This window comes from Sceloporus occidentalis, unplaced genomic scaffold, assembly GCF_023333645.1.
Source record: "Sceloporus occidentalis isolate IW3139 unplaced genomic scaffold, rSceOcc1.0.p SCAF_3, whole genome shotgun sequence".
Classification (NCBI taxonomy): domain Eukaryota; kingdom Metazoa; phylum Chordata; class Lepidosauria; order Squamata; family Phrynosomatidae; genus Sceloporus; species Sceloporus occidentalis.
The window spans coordinates 180,204,062-180,217,784 of NW_028316983.1; the positions used below are offsets into that span (position 1 = coordinate 180,204,062).

The window sequence follows — 13,723 nt, forward strand, 5'->3', positions numbered from 1 at the left end:
TAAGATCTTATGGGGAAGGCTTTCTCTTGGTCCCTCCACCATCACAGGCTCGCCTGGTGAGGACATGAAAGAGAGCCTTCTTGGTGACTGCTCCTGTCTCTGGAGTGCCCTTCAATGAGAAGCAAGGGTGCCCCCCTCTTTGCTGGCCTTTTGTTGGCAGGTAAAAATGGCTCTGTTCAGGCAGGCTTTTAATGTGTAGTTATGGGATGGGTTTTATATGGGATAGGTATTGTGGTTTTATTGTGCTTTTAATATTTGTAATTTTATATTGTCTTTAGCTGATGTTTTATTTTTATTTTATTGCAATATTTTTTTTAATTGTTACTGTGAGTTGCCTTGGGTCCCTTCGGGGAGAAAGGTGGGATAAAAATAAAATAAAAAAGTAGGATTCTCCATGCCATCATCTTTTCTTTTTGTATTTTTGGAGTGTGAAAGCTGGACACTGAAGAAAGCTGACAGGAGGAAAATCATCTTATTAGAAATGTTGTGCTGGAGAAGAGGTATACAAATACCATGGACTACTAAAAATAACAATAAATGGGTTCTAGAAAAATCAAGCCTGAACTCTCCCCAGAAGTCAAGATGATTAAATTGTTGTACTATGACCATATGATGATAAGACATGATTCATTAGAAAAAAATGGTGCTTGGTTAGGTAGAAGGCAATAGGAAAAGAGGATAGATTGAATCAAGGAAGGCCATGGGGTCACCACATCACAACGTCGATCTCAAAGTTATTAAACAAATAAACCTGACATAATCTAGAAAAATTAACTACTATAAATGGTTGAAGATGTCTGATATAGCTTCCTCTACAGAAGCTAAGCAAGTCTGGACATGATCAATACCTCTGTGTGCAACTCTTTTGGAACCTCTTATATAATTCCTTAAATTCATCTGACAAAAATGTGGCAAACACATAAAAATAAATATCATAATTGCATTTGCTCTGAGGGAAAATGATTCCCTCAAGTTAACAATCCCCAAAGACATACCTAGCAATGTTAAAACGCAAGCCAGGATTGCTATGAGTGCTCCAGTGCTAAGTCCTGCTGGCAAGATGTAGGCCTCTGCATTACATGTTTGGGCAATGCCATCTGCATCACAATCACAGACTCGGATAGTGAGTGTATTGGTGCTACTCAGTGAAGGAGAGCCGCTGTCCACAATGAAAACTGGCAAATAGTAAACCGACTGTTCCTGTCTTCGAAATCCATTTCTTCTAGTTAATATAGATGCTGTGTTGTCTAGATCAAGGAAAAGACAAGAGTGAGATAAACAGGATTTCTTACTTCAATACTGCATAGATTTTTTAAGTTAAAGAAACAGTAATAGCGTGTAACATTCAGAACCTGAAACTGTAAAGAACAAGTCCTGGCAGTTTTGGTTTAACCTATTCTAGTCTTTTATAAAAGTTAATAAATACGTTGCCTTTGCTTAAACCTTTTCCATAGCTAGGCAATGACAAGGCTTCCACATTTCCCTGTGCCAGGCCTTGTAAATACTAGTATCTAAATCTAATTGTTAGCTCCCAAATTGAGCAGAACCATTTATTCAGTGAAAATTCCTGAAACATTGACTTAGGCCTGAAACAGAAGGGCCAAAAGGACTGCGGTGGGACTGCAGTGGCAACGTTTGTGCTGTGGCACATGCACATGCTTAGCTCTTTTCACTAGGCCACTGAAAAGGAGCAGATTTTCCTGCTCCTTTTTGGTCTGGTTCTTTTTGGAAGATGCGGTGTTGGCACAGTTTCCAGCTGTGTTCAAGGCGTGAATCATCTAAATGCTATACCCTGAATGTGGCTGGAAACCACAAATTGAACATGAGTCAACAGTGCAATGTGGCAGCTAACAAGGCCAATGTGATTTTAGGCTGCATCAATAGAAGTATAGAGTCTAGATCAAGGGAAGTAACAGTCCCACTCTATTCTGCTCTGGTCAGGCTCCACCTGGAATATTGTGTCCAGTTCTGGGCACCACAATTTAAAAAGGATGTTGAGAAACTGGAGTGTGTCCAAAGGAGGGTGACCAAAATGCTGAAGGGTCTGGAAACCATGTCCTATGAGGAACAACTTAGGGAGCTGGGGATATTTAGCCTGGAGAAGAGAAGGTTAAGAGGTGATATTATAGTCCTGTTTAACTACTTGAAGGAATGTCATATTGCAGAGGGAGCAAGCTTGTTTTCTGCTGCTCCAGAGACTAGGACCCAGAGAAATGGGTGCAAGCTACAGGAAAAGAGATTCCACCTGAACATTAGGAGGAACTTCCTGACAGTAAGGGCTGTTCGACAGTGGAATGCACTTCCTCGGAAGGTGATAGAGTCTCCTTCCTTGGAGGTCTTTAAACAGAGGCTGGATGGCCATCTGTCAGGGATGCTTTGATTTGGATTTCCTGCATGGCAGGGGGTTGGACTGGATGGCCCTAGTGGTCTCTTCCAACTCTACGATTCTATGATTCTATGATTCTATGATTTGATGGGCTCATTCTAATTAGGACCACAATCAGAATGCAGGACAGTATGTTTCCCTTAAAGATCTAGCAAATCATATTTTAATACAGCAGTCTAATTTACATTAATGGAAAAGTACAAATTACATGACAGGTTGAGTTTCCTTTATCTGAAAATCTGAAATACTCCAAAATCCAAAACTAGTTTCATGGGTGGCTGAGATAGTGACACTTTTGCTTTCTGAAGGTTCAGTTACACAAACTTTGTTTCATGCACAAAATTGTTTAAAACATTGCATAACATTCTTTCAAGCTATAAAATGTATAAGATCTATATACATTTTGTGTTTAGACTTAGGTCCCATATTCAATATATCTCATTATGTATAGGCAAATATTCTGAAATCTGAAAAGAAATCTAATACACTTCTGGTTCCAAGCATTTTGGATAAGGGATGCTCAACCTGTAGTAATAATAACAACAGTGTCCCACATCTACAGTAAGGTGCAGGCAAAGCAAGAGGCACCACCTTTTCAAGCTTTTTCATAGCATCTGGAGTAGCCAAGAATTATCACTTTTTTTTTCTTAGAGCACTGCTTTAAGGTTAGTTGAATAAGGCCCGAATGGAGCAGCCTCGTGCTGCTCCAGTGCTATTCACGCTGGTACCACAGCAACCACACATGTCCAGTCTCATTCTGGGTTGCTGCCATAGTCCTGAACCAGAGTGCCAGAAGGAGCAGATTCTATCCACTCCTTCTTGGCCTGGTTCTTCTACCATGGCACAGTGTTGGTGCAGCTTTAGGCCAGGTTTAGAGTATGCATCATCTGGACACCATTCCCCAAAGTGGCCTTTGTCATTTTGCCTGTGTGTTTGCCCTCCCTTTGGCAGATATAATTGTGAAGATGGGAGGATAAAGCCAATATAAAGCTGAAGGCTTTCATGGCTGGCATCCATAGTTTTTTGTGGGTTTTTCGGGCTATGTGGCCAGTTTCTAGAAGAGTTTCTTCCTGATGTCAGGAAGAAACTCTTCTAGAACATGGCCACATAGCCCGAAAAACCCACAAAAATCTATAAAGCCAATACAGTAGAGTCTCAATTATCCAACATTCCGGATTATCCAATGTCGCTGCTCAGTGATTTCTTTACATTTTCAGAGGACTGAACTGTTTATACAGTACATATTGTACATCACAATGTTGAACAGTGATTTCTTTACATTTTTAGAGGACTGTTTATATATTACAATGTTATTCCTATAACGTTACTGCTACTGTTACTGCAATAAAACTTCAATAATTTTGCAATTCATAGTGATTTCAAGGCTTTTCTTGGACCCTCCGGATTATCCAACATTTTCAGCTATCCAACTATCAGCCCGCCTGTTTATGTCGGATAATCGAGACTCTACTGTAGATGGTGAAGTTACATACTTGACTGAACACCCCCAGCACATGAACATATACATTTTCAGGTCCCTGTGAACACAATTGACAGTGTAATAATTACTCAGCATATTCAGAGCTACTGTTGGGATATGGTGATCAGGCTTGGAATTTCACCAAAGCAGAGAACAAACCACCTGAGAAGTCATCATCTCAGTGGGCAGAGCTAGTCCAGTGTACTGGGTGCAAACAGTAGAATGGCAGAAGTGTCTGATGTGTATGGTGGGAATACAGACAATCCAAAGAAGACGTCTGCCTCTTTTTTTTCTGACCATAATATGGTTACAATTGTTTACTTAAAAGCACAAAACAACTATTGCATACATACATAATTAAGGACAGGATTTAAAGGCAGAACTTGAGTGAGTGAAGGGAAAGGAAAGTGGGTGTGAGAACATCTGAATATTTGTTTGCCAGAGCAAGGTGAGAGTTGTCCATTGAGGAAGAGGCTTGGGAGTTGGACTTTTAGGTATCTAGGCTGCATGCAGCCTGCAGGCTACACATTGTCCAACCCTGATCTACAGGTTCATATTTATGGATGCTAATAAAGGTGCTCATCACATCAGTAGAAAATTGGAATTTGCTTATTTTTTGAAACATTAGATTTTTTAAAAAAGAAAAACAAAAATGTGGTTGCTTAGGTATAATAAATATCCAATAATTCAGAGAACGCCTACATTCAGAAATAGAACACTGATAGTAATCAAGGCTAGTTCAGCTTGAAACTTAGAAAATACATCTCTGTAATCAGGAGAGCAACCACCATAGATGAGCCCACTAGCATTAGGCCATCTTTCAAAATGTATAACTGAATGACAAAAACAGGTTCTAAATGCTTCCCACATTAATTTCTCCTTTAAATGAAAACTGTTACTTTTTTTACAAAAGGACATCAGAAATATAATAGCAATACAGCACTAGAATTTAATCTGTAACTCATAAGGAAATGGAGTCGTGTTATAGACGGGCCTTTAATACGCCCCCATCACGTGCTAGGGGTTGGCCAAGGACCTAGCGTCCACACCGGCCTCACCCCAGCACGTTACGAGGGCGTAAAGATGGCGACGCCCTATACACACAGGTGCCGTCATCTTTACGTGCTGGATGCGTTGCGTCCGCACTTGTCGCCCCGGAAATGATGCCGCAAATGTGCCCCTTGCGCTTTGCAGCGCCTCTTCCGGGGCCTCAGAAGGAGCACGATTTCCGCGCTCCTTCTCGGCAGCGTCCAGGAGCCACACTGTTTAAAGGCTGCGGCTCCCAGATGGTGCAAGCGGTGGCGGCAGCAGACCGCCGCAATCCGGCGGTCTGTAACGTGCCGGAAACTACTTTTTAAAGTGGGATGTGAATCTAGCTGTCACAACTGATTTTCAGTATTTATTGTCAGGACAGAGATGATAGAACTAACAATTAACTGGTTGGTGATGGATCAAATATAAGCTCTTTTAATATGGTCATAACACTGATTTCAGCTTAAATACTAAAATATATATGAAAATACAGATAATGGGTTTTTGAAAAAAATCTGCCAATTTTACTATTTCAGAACTGAAATATGCTTTCTCTCTCAAGGAGGCACAAGCTTAAACATCAGTTATGAATACTGCAAGATCTTAATTCACTCATTTTAATAATACCTGGGAGATGATAAAATTTAAACTTGAAATAAAGCAAGACTTTTTATAAAAATAAATAAATCCCATCTATCATCTAATAGCCTTGCTGAGAGAAACCTTCTGGTTTTTAGTTGCTCATTCTGTGTTATAGAAGATTCCTGAATCTGTACATTGGAAAAGAAAGAGTGGTTCTGCTTTGTACCTAGAAATGAGGTCACCTCACATCTTCAGGGCCAGCCTTGTTGCTGCCCAGGGAAGTGAGCCAATGAACTTTATCGCATAGCGTTATGATAACGTTCCGGGAACCAAATGAGAATGGAACGCAGCAAAGTTTACTGCACAGTTTGGTTCCCATCGAGTTCCTATTCTGACCTCAAAGTATTCCAATGTCATGGCCAGGCAAGAGCCGGACTCAGAGGATGAGGATGAGGATGTGATTACTCCAGTGCAAGGGGAAATTGAGGCTACACCAGGTGCTAATCCTGCTCTGCCAGATCCCAGCTGTGATCTCCCAGCCCCAGAGGAGGAGGCTCAGCCAGGTCCTATTGCTGGTGGGATTCCTCTTGTGGTGCAACAGCCTAGTGGTGACTCTGGGGAGGAATCATGCCTGGAGGTTCCTTCCTTTAGGCAAAGCAGGGCTGAGAGTGCTTGCGTGCATAGATCCAGGAAGATTGCAGAGAGACAATAAGCAAATCAGCCTCAGGTGGCATGGGGGAGAGCGTCTCTTACTTAATGAGCAGAGAGACGCCAACTCAGTGACAGAGTTTATTGCATGATCCTTTGGTGTGATTGCTGCCTGCACTGGCTCCCTGTATCTTGACTCCTTGTTGCCTTGACTCTTGACTTTGGAATGAACTGGACTATTGCTACCTTCTGGCTGACCTGACCTTGGACTGGACTGACTATCCTGACCTCTGTTATTCTGACTTTGGCTTTGGCTTTGGGCTTGCTTTCTCTCTCACTCCTTGCAAGGTTTGTGGACTATTTCCCAGCTGCATAGTTAATTGCCTTGCTGAGCCTTCCTTATCGGTGTGTGGCTGTGTGTGCTGGCCGCAGTCCAGGACATCCAACAGCATTCCAGGGTGAGAAAGATGAGAAAGTTCTCAGACAGATGGAACGTTATCATACCGGAACATGAAAAGTTAGTGCAGTAATCCTATCCGTTTTTATATCCATTCTGTCAGTCCTCGTGTCCTGATTGGCTGAGACAATTTCCTCCTCTGCAGTCCTAGAGCGTCCAACTGGAAGTTGTCTGAGGTAAAAAGATGATAGAGTGATGACATCACAGCATCACACCCCAACTAAAGAAATGTGCATGTGCCACAGCAGTACGATGTAAGAACGCACTTGGCAAAAGCACCCATTCAAAGTGGGTGCTGTGCAATATAATATGTTCCCAATACGTTATCATCCCATTATTGCTTCTCTAATGTGATGAGTCCCGTTCCCAGATTGTTCTGCCACAGAACGTTTTCAGAACTCAATGGGAACGTTACAGGTTCTGATGCATTAAAGTTCAATGTCTGGGCCCTTGCTGGCCTGCCCAGGCTCCCAGTATGCCTTGCTGAGGTCGGGTAGGCCCACTATTGGCCCATTCTGCTGGATGGGGGGGAAGAGCCCTCCTATTGGCTGCTCCATTCCCTGGGGTAGCTCATTGGTTGAGGGAGCCAGGAAGGTGGTGTCTCCTTCCTATCCTGGCTCCCGATTGGTTGGTGGACCTATATATAAGGCCATGCGACGTTTCGTTTGGGTGACAGTTGCTCGGCTCTCCCACCCTCCCTCTCTTGCCTTGGTGTTGTAGTCACAACTTTTCTTTTTGGGGCGGTAGCATGGATCTGGTGGGCGTGGTATCCAGGGCTGCATAGTACTGGATTGGGAGTCTTTCATGACCCAGGAACACTGAGGGCATGTGGTGTGGCCATTGCAGGGGGCACATCAATTCAGCAGCTCCCGGTGACTAGGGGCTTAATAGCGAACATGTGATTGACCAGTTGCATGTCTTATCCAGGGTGCTTTTTGTGGCTCCTATGTCATCCCAAAGCTTGGCCATGACCAAGCAAATTGGTTCATCGACCAATCAGGGGTTGGTTGATGATCGAGAGCCAGACCTCATGCTTTGGGCCAACCCTACCCCTGTGCTGTTTGGTTAATAAAGTTGTGGCCTTTCTTCCAATTCAGTGACTTGGTCTTTTGTGGCAGCCTCCCTCCTCAGCAAATGCTGTTACTTAGAGATGCCATATCTTTTTAACAAAGAAAGAATACAGGCATGGATGGTGGCACTTTTCAGAGTCAGCAGGCAAGAAGGATGGGTGCTTAAGCCTCCCTCCAATTATCCTTTATAAAATAATTAGTTTTGGAGCCATGCTGAACAAACTATATATCAAGTCTAAAGAGCATTTTCAGAGAAGAATACGTGACTTTGGGGAGGAATCAAACAATCCCTGCCTGCCTGGTATCACTCCCTTATCAGGCCACCAATCCAGGTGGGAGACGTATGAAGGAAACAGTATTGGTTAAACTGGATTTCTCCATAGTTTATAGGTCCATTTACAGTAAACTTGTATTTCTCTTTTTTGTGCTCTGTGGAGCTGAATGACTTTTCCAAGCTGCAAAAACAGTTAACGGCCACTGCTTGGGGGGTGCAGTATACAATAAAGTGATGGACTTATATCTCCCTACTTGGACCGTGACATATCTGTACCACCAAAACACAATTATTTCTTCATGGCAAGATGCAGAATGGCCCTTTGGCATATTAGCTGGAAAGTACAAGAACAGATCCTTTTTCAATGCTTGAAGGAAATCAAACACTGTTACAGAAGATTCAGTGAGAAGCTACAGAAGGCATATGGGGAAAGAAACAGGTTAGTAGGAAAGACACGGTCAGACACAACACTATACAGAGAATCAGAACACAAATGCATGCATCTGCAAAAGGAAGAAAGAAAATGCATGCTGAACTGGTAAGAGAATAAAAGCTTATCATTACAGAGCCTTGCAGATGAGCCATCCCAGTAATACTTTATATGTGACAAACATGTTCATCCTTTAGAATGCTCATAATTAGGCCATGTACCAGATAAGAGCTTAGATTGCAGTGTTCCTCGAGAAGAGAATAACGGCATACAATTTTTTTTGGAGATCTGTCACACTTTTTAACGGGAACCAATGACTTCCTCCAGGATTTTCCCAGCATCCACCATTAAGAGCAAATAAAATAATACATAAATAAAGCAAGAATAGAAGTTTGTTGCTTGGCATAGATCTTTATCCATTGGTAAAATATAGTTCCATGTAGAATAGTGAAACAATTTTACCAACAAAGGAAAGCTGATTCCTAAGCTTTCATATCCAAAGCATTTTTAGCAGCAGATGATATTGTTGGTAAAGATGTTTCTCCACAACAACAGCCATTCTGCCATGTGTTTCAAGGGTTCATCTCTGTATTTCCTAAGCAACATTAGTCAAACATGAGACCCAGGAAATTTTTCAACTGTTGTCCTGAGGTACAATCTAATTTAGATAAAGGCTTATAAAAATAAAAAGTGAAAAGAATCAGTCTGCAAAAGGATCTGATGCCCATCTGTTTGGCTCATGGCTTGAAATGATTTAAAAAGCAGCTTCTTTCTCCTGACAGATAATCCATACATAAAAATTACTTTGGGGTCTGATTGCTCTTAATTAATGCTCTTTCTGTCAAAGAAGTAACTCTAGACAAGAATCAGTATTGCTTTTCTGAAGAAATAAGAGCACTGGTGTGCCCTTGGGTTGCCAACCGCAATCGGTGTCTTACCTTTATTATCTTGCAATGTAAAATTGTGATTATTTGCTGCCTCTCCTGTCAAACTGAAGGAAAACTGATGGCCACTAGGAGGATCATCTTTGTCAATGGCACTTATTCTCTGAATAACCTAGAAAAAAAAGTTGATTTGCCTTCATGTTACATTTTAGTTTGCATTTTAGTTGTAAGATAACTGCTTGTGGTTCTATGTGGGAAAAATGTGCATAGTTGCTATGCGTGAAGAAAAATCTTGTTATGTTTAGAACCTGGCAGAATAGGATTTTAGTTTCCCTCTCATAGGCCTGATTCAAGACATTGTTCAGTCTGTGGCAAAGAAAACAGCCCTTCCAATAAAGGCATATATAAAAAAAAGACTGACAGCTCACTATGAGACAGTGTCCCCCACTGCCTCTGAAGGCAACAGCCCAGTCTAGGAGGTGAATAGCAGCCCATGTACAGAGATCTCTTCCACTTGTTGCCATCTCCCAGCATCAGCTGCCTGGCACAAGACTCTCAACAGCAGTTAATTTTGGAAGGATGGGAGGAATAGGATCTGACTAGTCTCCTTCCCTGATTGTCAGCATCTGCCACTGGAACAGAATTTCCCTCACATTCTATTCTGGTGGGTTTGGGGACAGTAAATGGAAATACACCATCATATATTTCACAGTACATTTGGATAGAGGCAGCCCTTTAGTAATAGTAATAGTAATATAAATTTATTCAGTCTTTGACCAGTATAAAACAAAATCACAGCAAGCAATGTAACTGTTAAGGGTTAAAATATAAACTTATGATAAACTATACTTAAAAATACTCAAACAAAACATCTACACAGTAATAGGATGTCCATTTGTCAGTTGAGGGCGCAATTTACAAACAATATAACAAAATTTAGCCACCTTATGGGATACTGTAGAATCACAATTATCCAACAGGAGGCAGTCCTTTGCATTTAAATAGCCTTCACATAGATGAAATGATGAAAACCCTTTTGACAATTTGTTAACTATTGTTAAGTCTACTTCATCTTATAGCAACCCTATGAATGAGCAATCTCCAAATTACCCCATAGGTTGTGCACTCAGAGCTGTGACTTCCTTGAGTGAGTCTATACACTCTGAATGTGATTTTCCTCATTTCCTGTTGTCTTCTACCTTACCAAGTATTATTGTTTTTTCTAGTCAGACATGTCTTCTCATGATATGTACAAAGTACGACTATCTCAGTTTATTCATCTTCACTTCTAGGGAGAGTTCAGGCTAGAACCCATTTATTTGCCTTTTTAGCAGTCCACAGCATATATAGAACTCTTCTACAGCATCATGTTTCTAATGAGTTGATTTACTTCTTATCAAATTTCTTCATTATCTAGCTTTCACAACCATACATGGGAAATACAATGGCATCGACAATTCTAACAATGGTATTCAATTATGTACCTTTATATTTCAGGATCTTTACTAGTTCCTTCACAGCTGCCCTTCTAAATCTCTGTCTTCTTCTGACTTCTTGGATGCAGTCTCTATTCTGATTAATAAATGAGCCAAGGAATGGAGGGAGGGGGGACCTACTTCAATACCTTCATTGTCTAACTTTGATAATGCTTTTATCAAGCTGAGACCATTCAACAACTAAAGAAGCAATTCAGATTTTTGTAAAATGGTTCATAACATAGTATTGAAGTTTGTATTCCTTAAGATTGTGGATGTATGGAAACTCTCAACCAGAGTTTGCAGGCCACAGTTCCAAATATCTCCCAGACAGCAAGACCATAAACAATGCTTTCTCAGGGATCACATGAGTTGTAGTAAATAAATAAAAAACTAATAATAACTTCTTCAATATCTGCTCTGAACATTAAATTATTAATTCTTGAAAGCTGCAACTGGAGGTCAGAACTTCTAATTCATCACTTTCCACAACAGAAATAGGGCCTTAGGTGGTTAACAAGTGGAAAAGAGCTATGGTAAAAATGAAACAGTTCCATTCAGCTCCTGTGGTGGCAAATTACACCCTTACCATCTTTCCCACCAGGTTACATTGAAGGCACATCAGCCTCGGAAGAAAATGATTGCAGAACTTGGGGGCTTCTTTTTAGAAGCATCATAAGTGCCATGACGTGGTGCTATGATGCCTCTTCCAAGAAGCGCTGTTTGGACACTCAGATGCCCACGCAACATCATCGTGTAACACATGTTGATGTGGTCACAGCAAGATGGCACATAGGCCCTGAAATTAGGGCTGGGCACGTATGGACGTCCAGCCCTACTGAGCCCAAAAATCAGCCTCAGGCCAGCACAAAGCACTAGTCTGTACCAGACCTTAATTTCCCACTGGAGGAGAGGGCTACTGACATAAAATTGTCTGAAAGTCATGATTTTAGACACTTTTTCTAATTGAATATTATTAATGCCACTCTGTAATCAATGGTGGGAAGAAATACATAGTGTATCATTTCTTCTTCATGGGTATCCTCTGCTCCATAACTTTCCCTTACTTGTTGTGGGAGCAAACAGAAGGTGGCAGGCCTGCTTGATCTGTACCCATCTTGCTTCTCCTTAATTTGGGCAAGAGTACTCACATAATTCATCACTCTTGTGCTGAATGCTTGACCTTTGTTAGTTCAGCTCCCAGGGTTCCAGAGCTGGGGGGAAAATGACTTGTGTGCGCACAGTTCCAAGTTCTTCAACCAGCATGGCCAGTGCCCATGCCCGCTGGGGGACTCTGATAGTTGTACAGATTGAGTATCCCTTATGTGGAAATCTGAAATCCAAATTGCTCCAAAGTCTTAAAAGTTCTGAGCACTGACATGATGCTTCAAAGCTTGCATTTTAGAATATTTTTGGATTTTGGGACATAAAGTAGTGTAATATATACCTTTATTTACAAGGCCCGAGAAAGACATGATGCTGAAAAGAGATATGAGACATGCTTCCCCCCCTCTCTCCATTGCACCTGGGTGCCCTTGGCTTCAGTTCCCATTCCTCCTCACATCAGCATGGCTGCATCCAAGAGCATCACCGATAGACAGTGCCAGTGCACCCGTTTCCCATCATCCCTGCCATGGAAGACAGGCTGGCAATCTCAAAATGAGCACAGACACCCATCATCATCTTCTTCCCTGTCTTCTTTCTTTTGCTCTTGGTGTTGGGCTGCTGTTCATTGCTGATACTACCTGTTTACTTCATGTTTCACAATGTAAGGCTGGAGATAAACGCAGCTAGAGAGAGATGCAGGAATCTGTGAAATGGCAGCAGGCATGGATCTGAACCAAGCATGATGCTTGGATTCTCATCATTTCACAGATCCTCACATTTCTCGTCAGTCTCTCAAATATAGTACATATATGTACTATGCTACTTATATTCTAAAATCCAAATAAAATTCCAATTCTGATATGCTTCTGATCCCAAGCATTTCAGATAAGGGATATCCAAACTGTAATCTAATAATAATAATAATACTCCAGTTTTGGAATCTTTTCCCTGCTACAACTCCATGAAGATAGATCCAATATGATCCAGTGGTTAGAATACTGTGCCTTTTTTTTTTTTTTTTAAAGAAGACTGGAATTAATTCCACACTCAGCTAGCCAATTTGTAGTTTGAGTCATACCTGATAACATGAAGTGGCATCTGACTGTGGGGCTCAAAAACAGCTGCTTCAGTCTTGAAAATAATAGGAAATAATAGCAACCAAGTGTATGGCTCCTAAATAGAGCTGCTCACTCACAGAATGGATATCTCCATGTGACCTGGCTGCACTAACAATTTCCATCAGCTTGACAAATATCTTGAGGCTTTTGGATAATTAAATCTATGAACCAGTTTGATGACAGAATTCAATCTACCCTTAAAAAATGTTGTAAAAATAATAATGTTCCGAGCTCAGTGAAAAAAGTCATTTTTAAAAATGCAACAGAAACATGAAGAAATAAAGGTGCAGAATTACTAAGAACCTTGGTATGATCAGACACGGAATAAACCGCAAAGAACTCAAATGGTTTAGTCTGGCTCTAGAAAATGTGTGTGATTCATTATTCCAAACACCTGAGGACAATTGAGAGTGAAGGTTCTTTATGGAATCCGACATCAGTTCCTTATATTCTCATTTAGCTGATCATTGAGAGTCAATGTATTCTTGCTTCTAAGAAATACCTTTTTGTTTTGTTGAATGAAGATAGCTGGAAGAATGGAAATTTGGTATTTTCACAGACTAGAAAGTCTAGAAGATGGTTAAAGATATTCAATGCAAATCTGCCTGTGCTGTTCTCTTGCAGGTTCTTAGATTATGATGGTTTCAGATCTAGTTAATGTTTAGTTTAGCTTCAAATCAACATGCCATTTTTACTGCAATAATCTGATTATATTTTATCCTAAAAGAGGTACCACTGTAAATCAAATTACTGCTGTGCAGAAAATATCATCAAGTGGTT

The 13,723-nt window shown here is 41.0% G+C and overlaps 1 protein-coding gene and 1 long non-coding RNA gene across 3 annotated transcripts in view; one reads left to right on the forward strand and one right to left on the reverse strand.

Annotated features, from left to right (window-relative positions):
* LOC149317173 (uncharacterized) overlaps positions 1 to 13,723 on the forward strand; it is a 139,894-nt gene that overhangs the window by 56,180 nt on the left and 69,991 nt on the right. The gene's annotated exons all lie outside the window — the stretch shown is intronic.
* CDH7 (cadherin 7) overlaps positions 1 to 13,723 on the reverse strand; it is a 177,187-nt gene that overhangs the window by 15,258 nt on the left and 148,206 nt on the right. Inside the window, exons 10-11 of one of the 2 annotated variants that reach the window (XM_089516962.1) lie at positions 9,298 to 9,415; positions 996 to 1,247 (exon numbers count right to left, since the gene is read on the reverse strand). In XM_089516962.1, the coding sequence (XP_089373088.1) occupies positions 996 to 1,247; positions 9,298 to 9,415 (370 nt within the window). The remainder of the gene's footprint in view (positions 1 to 995; positions 1,248 to 9,297; positions 9,416 to 13,723) is intronic. The other variant, XM_089516963.1, reaches the window with a different exon arrangement.